Source organism: Doryrhamphus excisus, linkage group LG8 (assembly GCF_037039965.1).
Source record: "Doryrhamphus excisus strain RoL-2023G ecotype Guam linkage group LG8, RoL_Dexc_Guam_v1.1, whole genome shotgun sequence".
NCBI classification, from domain to species: domain Eukaryota; kingdom Metazoa; phylum Chordata; class Actinopteri; order Syngnathiformes; family Syngnathidae; genus Doryrhamphus; species Doryrhamphus excisus.
Genome location: NC_136364.1, coordinates 15945001 through 15962658, shown reverse-complemented (window position 1 = coordinate 15962658; position 17658 = coordinate 15945001). Strand labels below are relative to the sequence as shown.

At 42.1% G+C, this 17658-nt stretch overlaps 2 protein-coding genes across 3 annotated transcripts in view; one reads left to right on the top strand and one right to left on the bottom strand.

The window, feature by feature from the left end:
• Nucleotides 1-244: 244 nt before the first annotated feature.
• rabgef1l (RAB guanine nucleotide exchange factor (GEF) 1, like) lies at nt 245-6041 on the bottom strand. 2 transcript variants are annotated; one of them, XM_058080218.2, is made up of 9 exons: nt 5901-6041; nt 5326-5525; nt 5066-5238; nt 3912-4093; nt 2997-3078; nt 2790-2922; nt 2633-2724; nt 2296-2552; nt 245-1444 (listed from the first exon to the last, which is right to left on the bottom strand). In XM_058080218.2, exons 2-9 carry the CDS (start codon nt 5505-5507, stop codon nt 1007-1009), a joined length of 1539 nt encoding a protein of 512 aa, XP_057936201.2. In that variant the 5' UTR covers nt 5508-5525; nt 5901-6041; the 3' UTR covers nt 245-1006. The 2 variants fall into 2 exon arrangements, with proteins under 2 accessions (XP_057936201.2, XP_057936202.2); XM_058080219.2 differs by lacking the exons at nt 3912-4093; nt 5901-6041 and having other exon boundaries at nt 5326-5473.
• Nucleotides 6042-9658: 3617 nt separating this feature from the next.
• The window catches only part of LOC131134854 (caspase a-like), a 10061-nt gene continuing 2061 nt past the window's right edge, over nt 9659-17658 (top strand). The window contains exons 1-6 of the mRNA XM_058080514.2: nt 9659-9839; nt 12589-12858; nt 14414-14499; nt 16048-16224; nt 16299-16557; nt 16629-16778. Of these exons, the coding sequence (XP_057936497.2) occupies nt 9674-9839; nt 12589-12858; nt 14414-14499; nt 16048-16224; nt 16299-16557; nt 16629-16778 (1108 nt within the window). The 5' untranslated portion in view covers nt 9659-9673. The remainder of the gene's footprint in view (nt 9840-12588; nt 12859-14413; nt 14500-16047; nt 16225-16298; nt 16558-16628; nt 16779-17658) is intronic.

The following is a 17658-nucleotide window of genomic DNA, read 5'->3' as shown; positions in this document are numbered from 1 at the left end:
CCAAAGAAAAAGCTACAGTTTACTCACTGACTCACAAGCGGCACATTATTTAAATGACAAGTAGTAGTTCTGAAGTATGGGAGATGTCACAAGATTAGTCATAAATTAGCTGCACTGCTGTCCAAGCTGTAGGTTTTAAAGTTGAAGAAAAAAGCAGCGTCTTAATACACCGTATATTACTGTATTTTAAAAGGGGCCTCAATGATTTAAAAGCTTTTAAGGAAAAAAACATGTTTCGACACCGTAAATTACAGTATTTTAAAAAGGGGCCTCAAGGGTTTTTGTCTTTTTTAGGAAACAAAACATACATACCACGTCTATAGCTGCAGAATAAGAAAATGATTAAAATCTAGAGAAACAGAAAAAGTGAATATTGTATGTACTATCCTTCATATATCATACTGTATCATCCAAATGGTTAAAATCATAGAAAGTGCTTTAAAAGATTTCATACTAAATGTTTGTGCTGCACTAAGTTTGTTTTTAGTATATCAGGTGCTCAGCAGGAAAGAGCCTCGATTTTTCTCTTTCCCGTTTTTTTCCCCTATGCACTTTTAACGGCCTGTTCGAATGGCTACAGGATGCATGGTGTGTATGTCCAGCAACCAAAGTATGTTAAATGTTCGAGGTATCATAAGCATCTCCTGCCATTATGTAGAAAAATACCAGTCCATCAGTGTGTACAAGTACCTCTTCTTGGCAGGAGCTTTGGATGTTTCCACGTGAATGTAACCTAAACATACAATATGTCCGTGCATCAACTCATGCACGTATGAAAATGAGTCACTTTCTCAGTAGTTAAAGCACCAAGTAGATTAAGCACGGTTAAGGGTCTTTTAGGTTTGTTTTTGTGAACTGAAGATATAGTCTCAAGGGATACTGGAAAGAATGAGCGCTGTAGAAAGAGGATGGATTCTGAAGTATCCAGGCCTGATGAGGAGATGAGGGGCACTGGGATGTTTCACATGCAAGTCGAGGTGGTGACCTAATGCATGTGGGTCCAGCGTCAACCGGCAAACACTTGCGGCTGCAGCGGCGGCGGCAGGTGCTCGTTCTCAACATTATCGGAGTCAATGGCCGAGGAGGCCGCCGGCGCACCTGTAGCTGAGCTGCTGTCAGTGGTCGCGGTAGGAGCTTCCGGTGTCTCCAAACTGTCCAGAACGCTCTGCACCTTCTGCTCCACTTCGTCCGTCCAGTCGATGAGGTCGTTCTCCATCTGGCGAGCTCTCTCTATGACGCGTTCCTGCCGTTCACCGAGCCCTGTCAGAAGGTCTAGACGCTTATGGACCTGGCTGAGCGCCTGACTGCCCAGGGAGCGGGACGACTGCCCCTCGGATGGAGGGTAGTTTGGGGAAGCCTGGCCAGACATGTACAGGTCAAACTCCTCTGAGGTCATGTTGAGAGACTTTCCATCCAGCTTCTCGATGAAGGCCACGGCACAGCACTGAGGGGAGAACATGCATACATGGAATACAGCAGATCGTGAGGCCACCTCCACCTAACACAGGGGTCTCAAACACGCGGCCCGCGGGCCAAGTGTGGCCCACAGGACACTAGTTTGAGGCCCCCGCCTTGATATGAAAGTTTAATGTTAGTGCGGTTTGATATGGATGCTGTATGGTATCATGTACCCAGAAAATTATTACGTCTGATTAATGTTCATGTTAAAGGTTAAATAACTTAATAGTTATCCTCCCTATCCGTGTGGAAGTGGTAAGTTTTTGGCTATTTAAGTTTAAAGGAAATAACTTGAAGGCTACCGTTTAGGTTGCTAGCTCTCTAGTTTGCGAGTTAGCATGTTTCTCAAGACCCTGCAGTTGCGCAATATGTTGTAAATAAAGAGTATAAATGTGACTATAGTCGTGTTTTGTCATGTCTACAGGGCTCTAATAATGCTTTAATTTTAATCTGAAAAAATTAATTTGTCTCCCCACCAACTATATGTGGTTTCTTAAGTTTATATTATTTGCCGTTTTATTATTATTATATTTATTTACTTTTTTTTATTTATTTATTTATTCTTGATTTGTTTATTTTTCATCTTATTTTGTGCAGAAAAATATATATTTTTTATTATTATTTATTTATTTATATAATAAAGATGTCTGTTTTTAATAAATGCGTTTTTTTTTTTGGGAAAACCTGATGCGGCCCAGCCTTGCTCAGACCCTAGCTCCAGTGGCCCCCAGGTAAATTGAGTTTGAGACCCCTGACCTAACACTACTCCCGGTTAGCTTTCAGAAAAGCTGCTTCTCAAGTCATAGTTACATAATTCTAATTGTCCAAGGTCCTTACCAGATTAGTGAAGTAGTAGCCATCTTCTCCAGTCATGAGCCGGCTGGGGTTGCAGAAGCGAGTGATGTACTGGATGTTAGACTGAAGTCGAGGTGGATTTGCTTTCAGCACAATGTAGATGACCGTGGGCAGGAAGTCGTCTGCCGACGCCGCCTCCTTCTTGCTGATGCGGATGGCGTTGAAGATGTGCTTGCTGCAACGTGTGATGCACGCCAGCTTGTCCTTGGGAACTCGTCTGGAATCGATCTCGATCACATCTGGAGGAGGTGGACACACAGTAATATTTTCAGGCTAAAAAAAGTGCCATCCAAACCTCTGCATCGGCGTGAGCTTCTACCTGTGATGGCTTTAACCACGCTGTCGGACACTTCCGGGATTTCCTCGTCGACGGGAACGCAAAGCATCTCAATGGTGACCCAGTGCAAAGCTCTAGAAATGAAACAATATTTACAAAAAAAACTATATCCTTCTGTTCAGTACTGTACTGTACTAACCTGATCCTCTTCTGAATGGCAAGGTCTTTCTTCTCATCGTCTGAGGTTTCGGGACAGAAAACCTCCTTGTAAAGACGCGTCATCATGTACCTCTCCACTTCATCCATGATGCCCTCTATATGCTCAGGGGAACCTCGGAGTACAAACATCAGCATGAGAACCGCATATAAGAAGATTCTAAACTGCGTAAAAAAAGAATCATCTTACTTTTGAACTGACTCTGAAGTCGTTCCGAGAGATTCTGGTAGAAGTCCTGAACACATTCGGACATGTCGTCAGCACCCATGTCCTAAAATAAAGGGTAGGAATGTGGTTCTGTGAAGTCTTACATATGTATGAGACTATCTTGACGGATAAACAGCTCACATCCGTTCATCCGAGTCCAGTGTTTCCCATACCTTCATATGTGGCAGGCCACCACAAACAGATTTAGCACGAGCCTGTTTGCCCTCTCCCAAGCACATTAAGGATCGACCGATACATCAGCCGGCTGATATATCGGGCCGATATTTGGGTTCTTAACTTGAATCGGTATCGGCCGATACATGCGTGAGTTCGCCGATGTATTTTTCCGCCGCATGATTTACAGACAGGCATCCGCCGGGCAGCTTTGTGTTGCCTGAAGACCGGTGGTACCCCTCCCACACTGCAACAGTGAAAAATCCCAACAAAGGGGGGTGTGCGTCTCACTGCGGAGGAGCAGTCATCACATATGATAATGCGAGATAAAACTTAAAATACGACAAATGTTGAATATTTATTCCTTTTAAAGTTGATAATGCCGTTTAAATGTGTGTTTAAAAAGCTGAATCCTACTGTGTTTACATTTCAATAAATATTTGTTCAAACTTGAGACCTGTAATATTTATCATTGTCATTTTTTAATCGGCTAAGGGTAAAAATCAGTATCGGCTCGAAAAAAAATCATATCGGTCGATCCCTAAAACACATATCACATTTAGCAATAGCAACCTCTGACAAATCTGGTGAGGAGTAAAAGTAACTCAAGCGTTCTTTTATCCATTTCCTTCATCATTTATATGCATTTAGAATTGTTTTATTCATATAAAACTACACTGGAGTCACGTGACATTCAGCATGTCAAAGGGCGCTGGATCTCACCCGCTTATAGGCCATGCCCTCTGTGAAAGCCCGACACTGTTTAAAAATTTGTCGGCCGTATTTCAGAGGCTTGAGGAAGTCGATGAACTCCCTTGTCGCATGGTCGGTGTCTACAGAGGGGAGACGGTTGGCTGTAGAGCTGGAACTGGGGCTGGATTGAGCATCTGATGGGGCAGCAGCCTCTGGAGGACAGAGGCAGACTTTGTTCAATATTTACTGTAAGTAGCCACATATACATGGACCCAAATATTCCAATTCCATTTGGGTTATCTGCTCAAACAGAAAGAATCTAACCTTTGTATACACCTCATTCCAAGAGAAAAGTGCCAATCCGAATGAATATATAATCTGATTCACAGGGGTGGAATATTCCTTTCCCCAATCCGATTGAGGTATCTTGTACCCGCTCAATCGGATAGTTGCCAGACTGCGTTCTTCTTCGTGGTGCTTTTTTCTTCTTCTGTTGTTTATTGGCGGTTGGCAAGCAGCTTTCGTGTGCATTACCGCCATCTGTGGAACAGAATCTAAACCCTTCTATACGCCATTCACAAGTCCAGTTTTATTAAAAAAGAAAATACATATCTATATAAAACTTGTGCCGAGCTTAATTATAAAATATTAGCAAGATGGAACTTTATCTTTTCCTGTTCCCGGGTGCGTTCTTTCAGCAAATGCTGAAATATGATGTAACACGCAGCTCGAGACGTTCTTCGATTTAAAAAAAAAATGGAGGCGAGCAATCGGCACTGGACTGCTGCGGAAAGTTTGTTTTTGATTCAAATTAAATTTCAAGACTGGATGAATGAAAAACAGAGTTATTCCAACAAGGGAAAGAAAAACTTGAGGAAGTCGGTATCACGTGATGTTGGTGTTTACGCTTTACTGCACATGCCCCATTGACTATTCTGGCTGATTATAGCGGCGCATGTAGACACGCGATTGGAATATTCCTTTCTATGTAGACCATTGCTTTTGGAAAGGTCATTCGGAAGATTTCATTTGGAAAGAGAAAAACTCCTCATGTAAACACGGCTAATGACAGTGTATCCCAGCAAAGCCCCAACAATATTTAATTCTCACAAAATTAGTTGAATATGCCATTTCATGACGAGACACGCTCAGCTGTGAAATGACAGCTATAGTATATTGCCTACCTTTCTTTGGTGGTGTTTTAATGGAGGGAGTGAAGAACTTGGTGACTGTGTTGACCTTGCTGGACTTTTCCTTTGTCTTGCGTTCTTCAAACTTGCTGAAAGGTGTGACAGCGGGCTGCAACTGTGGCTTGTGATGTCTGCTTGCATATGCTTCCTCTTCCTCTCTCTGAAGCCTAACGAGACAAAATGAAGCACAGGGATGAATGTGAGCGGTTAAAAAAAAAAAAAAAAAAACAATGAAGGTGCAAATAGAGGCAAACCTTTCAGCTAAAGCCCAGTCGTCTTGGATCTGTTTCTGCCTATCTCTCTGGTTCTCCTCCCGCCAGCATTTAGAACACAAACCCTGCCAGGCTGTGTTGCCATAAAAGCCGCATCCTTTTTTACACAGCAGCTCGGACTGGTCCAGATGGATTCCACGCCGTTCAGACCGCCGGGCCATCATCCTTCAAAGTTACTTAGACTGCCAGTTCAACAGCAGAGACAGCAATGTTAAATACAACCTCATATATGTAACGCTAATGCTCTTCATTATAGAGAAGACATGACATGGAACTTAAACAGAGGACTAGCGTACGTCTTTCTAGCGTCGGCTAATGTCTTTGTCACGTAACAGTACTAAACTGACACACCTTATCAAACTATATGCTCGGCTACATTATTAGGAGTCATTAACTAATGTTATAGAAAACGGTACATACAGCCTACAGTGTTTGCTTAACGCCCAGTGCGATAATGTAACAAGCTAATCTACGGCTAGCTCGCACGGCTAATTACAAAGCAACCCAATGACAACAAAGGTAATATAAAAGATGACGTATGTTTTGTGTCAACGTACACGCTCATTCGCAGGATGAGACAACGCAAGATAACGTCAGGTGAAGTCGCTCCGGCTCCAGCCTGCTCTATGTGGAATGTTTACATTAGCACACTAACGCCGTTCCACAGCTACAGTCAGCCATTTTGTCTTTTCTTACTGGCGTGCTTCTTCGTTGGGAGTTTGTTGCATGAATACAAATGCTGTGTCGCCATCTGGTGGATTGGCATTGCAATACATAAGTCACAGCAAATTGTAAACAGCAAGGTCGATTGAGTTTTTGTTAAAAACAAAACATACTACATATAAAATTTACTTTTGAGACTTTCATCATGCTACAGCGTTATACCCGAACAACATTAAATCTAACACCTGGTTGCCTTTACAACAACCACCTGTACAGTACATGTACATGTACATGTTGTTAATTCTTCTTCCAGTAGTACAGTTTATGACACAGGTATCCTTGTAGGTGATGAATCACCTTCCGGACAATCTTCTGAATCACGTCTTTAATGATGATGAGGTAAATAGATGAATACACGACGAGCAAAGGATGGAGGACAAAGCATGTTGCCTCATTCACACAGTAAGGCTGAAAGTAGACCAAGCCAGCTGGATTCTGACTTAGTTTGGTTTCACTTGGTTTGGGAATTTAAACGTCAAGATAATGGGCAACTGTCAGGTTCTAACTCCTGTGACACTTGTAAAAACCGAGTGTGTTGCACAGTGTGCGAGCATGCAGAGCTATCCAAAACATCTTTCAAGGCTCACTTCCATATGCTCAGACTTCATTATCGTTTAACACGAGAATACAACATTCTAACTACATTTATAGCTCAGAAAGTGGAAAAAACATAACAGGTCCCCCTTAAACTGCAGTGTGAATACTACTGGTGGAATACAGACTCGGCTGCATGGTCTAGTGGTTAGCGCGCAGACCTCACAGCTAGGAGACCCGAATTCAATTCCACCCTCGGCCATCTCTGTGTGGAGTTTGCATGTTCTCCCCGTGCATGCGTGGGTTTTCTTCGTGTACTCCGGTTTCCTCCCACATTCCAAAAACATGCTAGGTTAATTGGTGACTCCAAATTGTCCATAGGTATGAATGTGAGTGTGAATGGTTGTTTGTCTATATGTGCCCTGTGATTGGCTGGCCACCAGTCCAGGGTGTACCCCGCCTCTCACCCGAAGACAGCTGGGATAGGCTCCAGCACCCCTGCGACCCTCATGAGGAAAAGCGGTAGAAAGTCGACAAATTGTCCATTGGTATGAATGTGAGTGTGAATGGTTGTTTGTCTATATGTGCCCTGTGATTGGCTGGCGACCAGTCCAGAGTGTACCCCGCCTCTCACCCGAAGACAGCTGGGATAGGCTCCAGCACCCCCGCTACCCTTGTGAGGAAAAGCGGTAGACAATGAATGAATGAACTGAACTGACTCGCCACCTTCATACCACAGACCCTGTTCTACTCCGTGAACAGATGTTGCTATAAGAGGGCGAGATATTTCAGAGGGAGCGAGTTTGTTTTGTTTTTGCAGTCTCTCCCTATATTCACATATTGTAACAAAAAACCTGGTGAGAAAAAACGCCGCAGTGCGACCATATTGTCGGATGTTAAATAACATGTTGTCACGCCATAAGTGAACAAGCAAGTACATGTTTGTTTGCGTTGGAGTGGAATGCAGCCAGGCAGCTTGGCCACATGTCGATTGGAACAAACGTGTTCAAAAACAAAGATGTCTCACTCCAATCCAAACTCAACAGTCATTTCCGAAGCAAATGTCCTTCAAGGGAGAGACTTACTGCGATATAACTTGTCCCAGTTGGCACTGGTGAGCCACAACAGCTAAAGAAGCTTGAAGTGGGACACAGCGATTTAACACAGATTCTGTTTTGGCTCAGGAAATTATTACTTTGAGCGCCATGGCAGGTAAGAGGATCTTTGTGAGATTTGTAACCATCTATAGAGGTCACATGCTGCACTTTGATCAAGATTTTGACAGGAGCAGCCTTAATACTTCTTCTGATACTCCATTTCTAACACATTACATCTCCATCTTGTATTCACCAGCCACCAACCATAAAAATCTGCCATTTTTGTCTTTTTCTAGACAGACTCGTCAAGATAAAACAACAGTTTGCCGACAAAGTATCGAAGGCGGTGATCGATCAGCTTCTGTGTGATCTCTTATCTGCGGACATGTTGAATGCTCAGGAAGTAAACGAAATCAAAGCGCAACATGTCACAAGCGCCAAGGCTGGCATGCTCCTTGACATAGTATGCCAGCGTGGTGAGGACGCCAGCCAGACGTTGGTCATCTACCTTCAAAACACAGACCCTTATCTTTTCCACCATTTGGGCCTGGGTGATAAACCATACTGACAAGCGAGACCAGCATGAAGTACTACAAAATTGTATTTTACATGTGTGTATTTTAAATATAGACACATAACTGTATAACACTATATACTATACATTCATTCATTTTCTATCGTTTATCCTCACAACGGTCGCAGGGGTGCTGGAGCCTATCCCAGCTGTCTTCAAACAACCATTCACACTCACATTCATACCTATGGACAATTTGGAAATTGGTAGGAAGCCGGAATACCCAGAGAAAACCCACGCATGCACAGGGAAAACATGCAAACTCCACACAGAGATGGCCGAGGGTGGAATTGAACTCGGGTCTCCTAGCTGTGAGGTCTGCACGATTACCACTCATCAGAAAAATGAAAATATAATATGAAAATGAAATATATTTTATATGAAGTAAGACCCTCAAACAATGCACAACGATGAGCCAATTCAAGAAACAATACAACAGTCATGATGTGCTATATATATGACTATATTGACACTTACTATGGTACCCATTATGTCATTGGATGGACATATCACCTCGTACTTCGGTATGTGACAAAAAAAAACAAAAAACAAACTTAAACTATGTTAGGAAAGCAGGAAGTGAACAAATGTAACAGTTACTGATTGTAAAAGTACCAGATGGAGGGGTAGGATTTAATAAGCTTTGCTTCTTCCTACTCCTTTTGGACATGTGAAACTGTGAACTGATTATGTGATGCATTCAATTGTAATCTGATGCATGTTCAAATGAAATAAAACTATTACCATTTTTTTAATGAATCTGTCCTCCATCAAGGTTGGCCACACAGTGAAGAGATCGGGAAGATGCACCGCTTGGACATCTTCGGTTTTATGTGCCAATCACAGGGCACATATAGACAAACAACCATTCACACTCACATTCATACCTATGGACAATTTGGAGTCGCCAATTAACCTAGCATGTTTTTGGAATGTGGGAGGAAACCGGAATACCCGGAGAAAACCCACGCATGCATGGACGGAACATGCAAACTCCACACAGACATGGCCGAGGGTGGAATTGAACACGGATCTCCTAGCTGTGCTAGGTCTGCTTGCTAACCACTAGACCACCATGCAGCCCTTATGTACTTTACTTGAAATATGAAATATATTTTATATAATTACACTTCTTTCATGAAGATTGCATGTTTTTTTCAATAACATCACAAGTTTCACAAACGTTCCTATCTTTAAAAGGTCAAAATAGCAAGACGTTTCTCATTATGGTGGCCAAAATGAGACCCACCATGCACGTACTGTATATAGCTCCTCCACTGTTCCAAATTGACTAACTGCTTAAAGTGACACAAGCCGACTTTTTTTTGTCATTTTAGATCAATCTGTGTGTGAATTTTAAGGGTTAAATAACATTTGAGTCTACTTTTTTATATATATAGATATGGGCGTCAGATATCCCCCACGGCCCACCCCCTCTCCTCGGCACAAAACCACCACCCCCGCCACCCTTCCTGGTCCTCTTCAAGATCCGACAGGAAGAAGACAGAAGCACAACTTTCCAAGAACGAATTCGGCGATAAACACACTTGAGCTGTCAGTCATGGCCAGTGAGTCTCCAATTTATTTGTTCTTTAACGTGTTTTTTTTTTTTAAAGTAATCTTTTACTTTCACTTTGAGCTCTTCCACGCCATCTTAGTTTCGGAATGAATGCTCTTACACGCCATTTATCGCATTAGTAAACAAGTAACAATACATGCAGATTGTTATAAAATAATTGCGTAACGCTAATTCTAGTAAACGATGTCCCGTTACTTATTTTAATATGATTATTATGTTACATTGCGCAAGAAAGTGCTGGCTCACCTTTCGTTTTCTACAGTCTGCATTGTTACAGTTAGTTTATTGTGAGCCAATATCATAAATATCATAAATCGTCTTTGAGTTTTAACAGCAAGACAATATATATAATATAATATATATAATATCGCCGCCCTTGTCATTGGAAGTGAATAATCACCCTAAACCAGGGGTCTCAAACTCAATTTACCTGGGGGCCACTGGAGCTAGGGTCTGGGCAAGGCTGGGCCGCATCAGGTTTTCCAAAAAAAAAAACCCGCATATATTAAAAACAGAAAAATATACAAACTTTTTCAGTGCTTGGGTTCCAATTTTTTACAATAAAAGCTCTGATAAAACATTCCACTGTTCTCAAATATCTTAATTTTTATTTTTCTGCACAAAATGGGATTAAAAATAAACAAATCAGAACAAAAAAACAAATAAAGAAAATCAATCAATCAGTAATAAATAAATAATTAAATAAATAATAATAATAATAATAAAACGGCAAATAATAAAAACTTAAGAAACCACATATAGTTGGTGGGTAGACAAATTATTTTTTTCAGATTAAAATTAACAAAGCATTATTAGAGCCCTGTAGACATGACAAAACACGACTATAGTCACATTTATACTCTTTTTATTTACAACATATTGCGCAACTGCAGGGTCTTGAGACACATGCTAACTCGCAAACTAGAGAGCTAGCGACCTAAACGGTAGCCTTCAAGTTATTTCCTTTAAACTTAAATAGCCAAAAACTTACCACTTCCACACGGATAGGGAGGATAACTATTAACAGTTATTTAACCTTTAACATGAACATTAATCAAATGTAATAATTTTTTCTGGGTACATGATACCATACAGCATCCATATCAAACTTGCGCGGGCCGCACTAACATTAAACTTTCATATCAAGGCGGGGGCCTCAAACTAGTGTCCTGCGGGCCACATTTGGCCCGCGCGCCGGGTGTTTGAGACCCCTGCCCTAAACTGTTTGTTTGTTAATATTATAAAAAAAACAGGAAGACAAAGCAAGAATGCATGTCTGAAGTCAAGATTAAAAAATAATATTTTTTGAAAACATATTTTCATCACTATCGTGCTTAAGAAATGTATTGTCTGTTTTTGTAATGGTTGCCTTCCCACTCAGGTCCCACCGCGAGTGGTGTGTCAGTCATGAACGAACAGGTCAAAAGAACTAGTTTTTTTTTGTGAATGGAATGAACAAGGTCACCGCCCCTTTAAATACCCGTTAAGTCGCAAATGTTTTTTTTTTTTTTTTATTGGCTGGAGAGTCAGTTCACCGTTCCTTTTCATGGCGGGAGTATTTGCGTGCTTTCCTGTCTTATCTTATCATCGCGCCTCGCTCTGTGGGTGGGTGGGGTTAGCTGACTGAAAGACCGAGACCGAGAGATTGACCCGGTCAATCAGCTAACGAGATGTGACGATAGGATAAGACAGGCAATAGTGGTGTGTCGGTCAATTTGACCGTTCATTCATGACCGACACAGCACTATTTTTTTTATTGTTTTTAATGCACTTCAACATAGTAAAAAACATTCATTCTTGAATTTTTTACCGCTTTTTCCTCACGAGGGTCACGGGGGCCTATCCCAGCTGTCTTCGGGCGAGAGCCAATCACAGGGCACATATAGACAAACAACCATTCACACTCACATTCATACCTATGGACAATTTAAAGTCGCCAATTAACCTAGCATGTTTTTGGAATGTGGGAGGAAACCGGAGTACCCGGAGAAAACCCACGCATGCACGGGGAGAACATGCAAACTCCACACAGAGATGGACGAGGGTGGAATTGAACTTGGGTCTCCTAGCTGTGAGGTCTGAGCGCTAACCACTAGACCGCTGTGCAGCCTGTAATAAACATTCATTCATTAATTCATTCATTTTCTACCACTTTTCCTCATGAGGATCGCGGGGGGTGCTGGAGCCTATCCCAGCTGTCTTCGGGCATAAGGCGGGGTACACCCTAGACTGGTCGCCAGCCAATCACAGGGCACATATAGACACATATAGAACATGCAAACTCTACACAGAGATGCCCGAGGGTGGGATTGAACCCTGGTCTCCTAGCCGTGAGGTCTGAGCGCTAACCACTAGACTGCTGTCTAGTAATTATACAATACTATAAACGGCGGTCGAGTGGTTAGTGCGCAGACCTCACAGCTAGGAGGACCATGGTTCAATTCCACCCTCGGCCATCTCTGTGTGGAGTTTGCATGTTCTCCCTCTGTGGGTTTCCTCCCACATTCCAAAAACATGCTAGGTTAATTGGCGACTCCAAATTGTCCATAGGTATGAATGTGAGTGTGAATGGTTGTTTGTCTATATGTGCCCTGTGATTGGCTGGCCACCAGTCCAGGGTGTACCCCGCCTCTTGCCCAAAGACAGCTGGGATAGGCTCCAGCAATTGACCGAAATGAACGGATCTTTTCACTGAAATGAACGGTGTTGCCCACCACTACCCGTCCTTTTTCTTACAGATGAACTCAAGGACGTGAGAAAGGAGTTTGTGGGTAAAGTGTCCATGGCCGTCATCGACCAGCTTCTGGATGATCTTTTGGATGACAAAGTCTTGAATGCCGGGGAACGCGAGGCAGTACTTGAGGAGAACAAAAGCAAAACAAACAAGGCTCGTATGCTCATTGACACCGTGAGGAACAAAGGTGATGATGCAAGCTGGAAGATGATTGCTCACCTTCAAGAAAACGACCCAAAGCTCTTCACGACGTTGGGCCTCCCCGCTCAGCCAGGTGAGCTGACCTGAAACCTGTACTATGAAGCAAGTTAAATAAATTCTTCTTAAACAAGACAAACATTCAGGGTTTCTCATTTCACTTGTCTCAGTTATTGTTGTAATCGCACAGGAACATCAACATGATCCGCTCCTCCTTCTGAAGCCTCTACAGCTACTGTAGATGGACATAATCGGTAATAAAAAACCTTAATCTGTCACTAGCCACGTTTACATGAGTTTTTCTCTTTCCGAATGGAATCTTTCCGAAAGCAATGGAATACATGGAAAGGAATATTCCAATCACGTGTCTACATGCGCCGCTATAATCAACCAGAACAGTCAATGGGGCATGCGCAGTAAAACGTAAACACCAACATCACGTGATACCGACTTCCTCGAGTTTTTCTTTCACTTGTTGGAATAACTTCGTATTGCCAGTTTTTTGTTCGTTTCAGTCTTGAAATTTAGTTTGAATCAAAAACAAACTTTCCGCAGCAGTCCAGTGCCGATTGCTCACCTCCATTTTTTTAAATCGAAGAACGTCTCGAGTTACGTCATATCTCAGCATTCCCTGAAAGAACACACCCGGGAACAGGAAAAGATAAAGTTCCATCTTGCTAATATTTTATAATTAAGAAGAATTATTTTCTTTTTTAATAAAACTGGACTTGTGAATGGCGTATAGAAGGGTTTAGATTCTGTTCCACAGATGGCGGTAATGCACACGAAAGCTGCTTGCCAACCGCCAATAAACAACAGAAGAAGAAAAACACCATGAAGAAGAACGCAGTCTGACAACTTTCCGATTGAGCGGGTACAAGATACCTCAATCGGATTGGGGAAAGGAATATTCCACCCCTGTGAATCCGATTATATATTCATTCGGATTGGCACTTTTCTTTCGGAATGGTTAGATTATTTCCGTTTGAGCAAATAACCCAAATGAGAACAATGAGTATGTACTGTGACACTGTTCTCCCTTGTGAAAACATTTTTTACAACGGCATCTCTTGCTAGTTCTGGTCAGCACTCGAAACGACACAGATTTACAATCATTCATCCTTACCGTCCACATTGATGTCGTATTCATTCGGATTGGCACTTTTCTCTCGGAATGAGGTGTATACAAATGTTAGATTCTTTCCGTTTGAGCAAATAACCCGAATGGAATTGGAATACTTGTGTCCATGTATACGTGGCTACTGTGACATTTGTATCCGTCTTCATACAGGCCCTGCAAAGGGACAATGCTCAAATAGTCAATTAAGTGAAATTGGTATTTTAATTTGTTTCAGGTCGGGGTAGACACTGTAAAAAGGACCCTGGAGCTGAATATCAAATAAAGACATTGGGCGTATAATACAAACAAATATGAATACACAGTAATAAAATAGTTAAAATTGAAACCGTTTGTCTGTTTGATTGCATGATTGCATCTCCGACGGCACAAGGAGTCGGCATATTGGGGGTTAAGCCTTGAAGTTATCTGCTTAAGAAGAAATCCTTCATAGTAGAGAGGAAAAATGACAACACTTTGATTGCGTTGTACTGTATGTTGTATGTCACTTCAGGCGCCTCTCAGGGGGAACGAAGCTGGTCAACTACGCTCGTCAACTGTCCAAAGAAATTCTGGAATTCAAAAAAGAATAATGAAAAGGTTTTGTAACCGTGCAGACGGCAGGCCTCTGACAGAATGACCCTGAATTGCATCCGTACCCGACCGTGTACATCGTTTACTGAACAATTCATGTTAGCAAAAGTGATTACAAAACTCCTGCTGGATCTGCGCCGGAATCTGATGGGGTTTTCCTTTTCCAACCAGTAACAAAAACATTGAATTAAGGTTCTATATTGTAGTTTTTTTTTTTTAAAGTACTTTAAGTAAGACTCAGTGTTGGAAGTGTGTTGTCCAAAATGTAGCCTTGATGCTAGACCACACTGTTTAAAGGGATATGAAGTTGTATATTCCCATCAGCAGTATACTACATCAATGGTGACTTGCCCCCCCCCCTCTGGTTGGATTTCCGTGACCAAGAACAAGAACATAGGGGTCATTGAAGAGTTTTCTCACAACAATATGCGTTCAAAACTCCTGCTGGATCTGTGCCGGAATCTGATGGGGTTTTCCTTTTCCAACCAGTAACAAAAACATTGAATTAAGGTTCTATATTGTAGTATTTTTTTAAAAGTACTTTAAGTAAGACTCAGTGTTGGAAGTGTGTTGTCCAAAATGTAGCATTGATGCTAGACCACACTGTTTAAAGGGATATGAAGTTGTATATTCCCATCAGCAGTGTACTACATCAATGGTGACTTGCCCCCCCCCCCCCCTCTGGTTGGATTTCCGTGACCAAGAACAAGAACATAGGGGTCATTGAAGAGTTTTTTCACAACAATATGCGTTCAAAACTCCTGCTGGATCTGCGCCGTAATCTGATGGGGTTTTCCTTTTCCAACCAGTAACAAAAACATTGAATTAAGGTTCTATATTGTAGTATTTTTTTAAAAGTACTTTAAGTAAGACTCAGTGTTGGAATTGTGTTGTCCAAAATGTAGCCTTGATGCTAGACCACGCTGTTTAAAGGGATATGAAGTTGTATGATATTCCCATCAGCAGTGTACTATATCAACGGTGACTACCCCCCCCCACACTTGGTCCAGTGAACCCAGTTCTGGTTGGATTTCCGTGACTAAGAACAAGAACATAGGGGTCATTGAAGAGTTTTCTCACAACAATATGCGTTCAAAAGAGCAACACATTGCATCAAAATCCGAGACCAATCTGGGGGCGGCGGGACAGTCGGTGGGTATAACTCAAAGTTGATGTAGTACACTGCTGATTGGAATGTCATACAACTTCATGTCAAAAAATCCTAACCATCCCTTTAAGGCTGATGACCTGCATTGGTCCGACTTATTGTCTTCAATAATCGCTATTGTACATTTGATACACTTTTCCACTTTGCAACTAAATACTAATCCGGCAGTGTGGATGCAAATTTTTTTTCCAACCCGCGAAAAAATAATTCCCAAGAAGCTGTACCAGATGTCCAAATTTCACGTACGGTATTACATTAGCCGCTAAGCAAGGATGTAATATTTTACCGCATCCTGTCAGAGGTCTGTACTGGAGTCCACTAGCTTCTTCAGCTATTCCAACTGTAAAATTAGTAAAATATTTTGGTTTGTTTTCGGTTATTCCTAGATTTATCCCGTGACTCCAGAGTCCAGCAAGAGCCGCGTGGCCCTGCTCATCACCAACATCAAATTCAGGGATGAAACATTAAACCGAGATGGAGCTGAAGCAGATGAGAAGAACATGGAGATGTTGTTGCAGGCTTTTGGTTACCATGTGGTGAAATACACAAACCTCACAGGAAAGGTTTGTTTATTAAACCGAGGAAAGAGAGTGATGGTCTTAAATTGAACTGACTTGAGCTTTTTGGTTTCCCGCAGCAAATAGATCAGGCCGTCCAGGACTTCTCCAGGCATTCCAAACTCAAAGACACAGACAGCGTTTTTGTGGTGATCATGTCTCACGGGAAACTGGGGTATGTTCTTGGTGTCAACTGGCACATGGACCAAACCCTGGAGGGTGCCGCCGAGGAAGAAGATTTGTTCTGTATTGATAACATTTTCCAGCACCTGGCATCAGACAAGTGTAAAGCACTGCTGAATAAACCCAAGGTCATCATCATCCAGGCCTGCAGAGGAGGTGATTGAACACGCAAGATGTCTCTTCCGGCAGGCACGTCGTGTCACGTACGTGTTTGGGTGTTTTTTCAGAGGAGAAAGGGTCGGTGCTCGTTAGGGATAACGCACAGAAGATGCTGCCGTGTGATAACGTCGAAGCTGGTGACGACAACTTGGTGGATGATGGGCTGCGAGCTGTGCACAAAGAGAAGGATTTCATTGCTCTTCTCTCTTGCACCCCTGGTTAGTGCATGTTCCAAAACGTGGGGTCAAACCCAGGGGAGTCACTAGGTTCTGAGGACAGGGGGGGCTTAGCACCCTGGAGATACGCAGGATATGAATGAATGTAGTAGACATTTAAAAAAAAATCAAAAAAATCCAATGATTATCAGACAGTGATCAATTATATCATAATCATTATTATATTATTAATTAGCCTATTATTATTATCATCATTATTCTTCTTCTGATTATTACTATTAGTCATAGTAGTAGGCTAGTATTAGCCTACTTTTGCCCTATGATATGAAATTTGTCAGAGATTTTTTTTTTGTAAATTAAAAAAAAAATCAATTAAAAAATTAATAAAAAATATAGAATTATTTAGGGGGGGGGTTAAGTCCCTGAAATAGGCCGAGCATGTTTTTGGAATGTGGGAGGAAACCGGAGTACCCAGAGAAAACCCACGCATGCACGGGGAGAACATGCAAACTCCACACAGAGATGGCCTAGGGTGGAATTGAACTCGAGTCTCCTAGCTGTGAGGTCTGCGCACTAACCACTCGGTCGCCGTGCAGCCCCTGGACAGTGATCAATTATATAATAATCATTATTATATTATTAATTAGCCTATTATTACTATCATCATTATTATTCAGCCAATCACAGGGCACACATAGACAAACAACCATTCACACTCTCATTCATACCTATGGACAATTTGGAGTCGCCAATTAACCTAGCATGTTTTTGGAATGTGGGAGGAAACCGGAGTACCCGAAGAAAACCCACATATGCACGGGGAGAACATGCAAACGCCACACAGAGATGGCCGAGAGTGGAATTGAACTAGGGTCTCCTAGCTGTGAGGCCTGCGCGCTAAACATGCGCTAACTAGATAGGA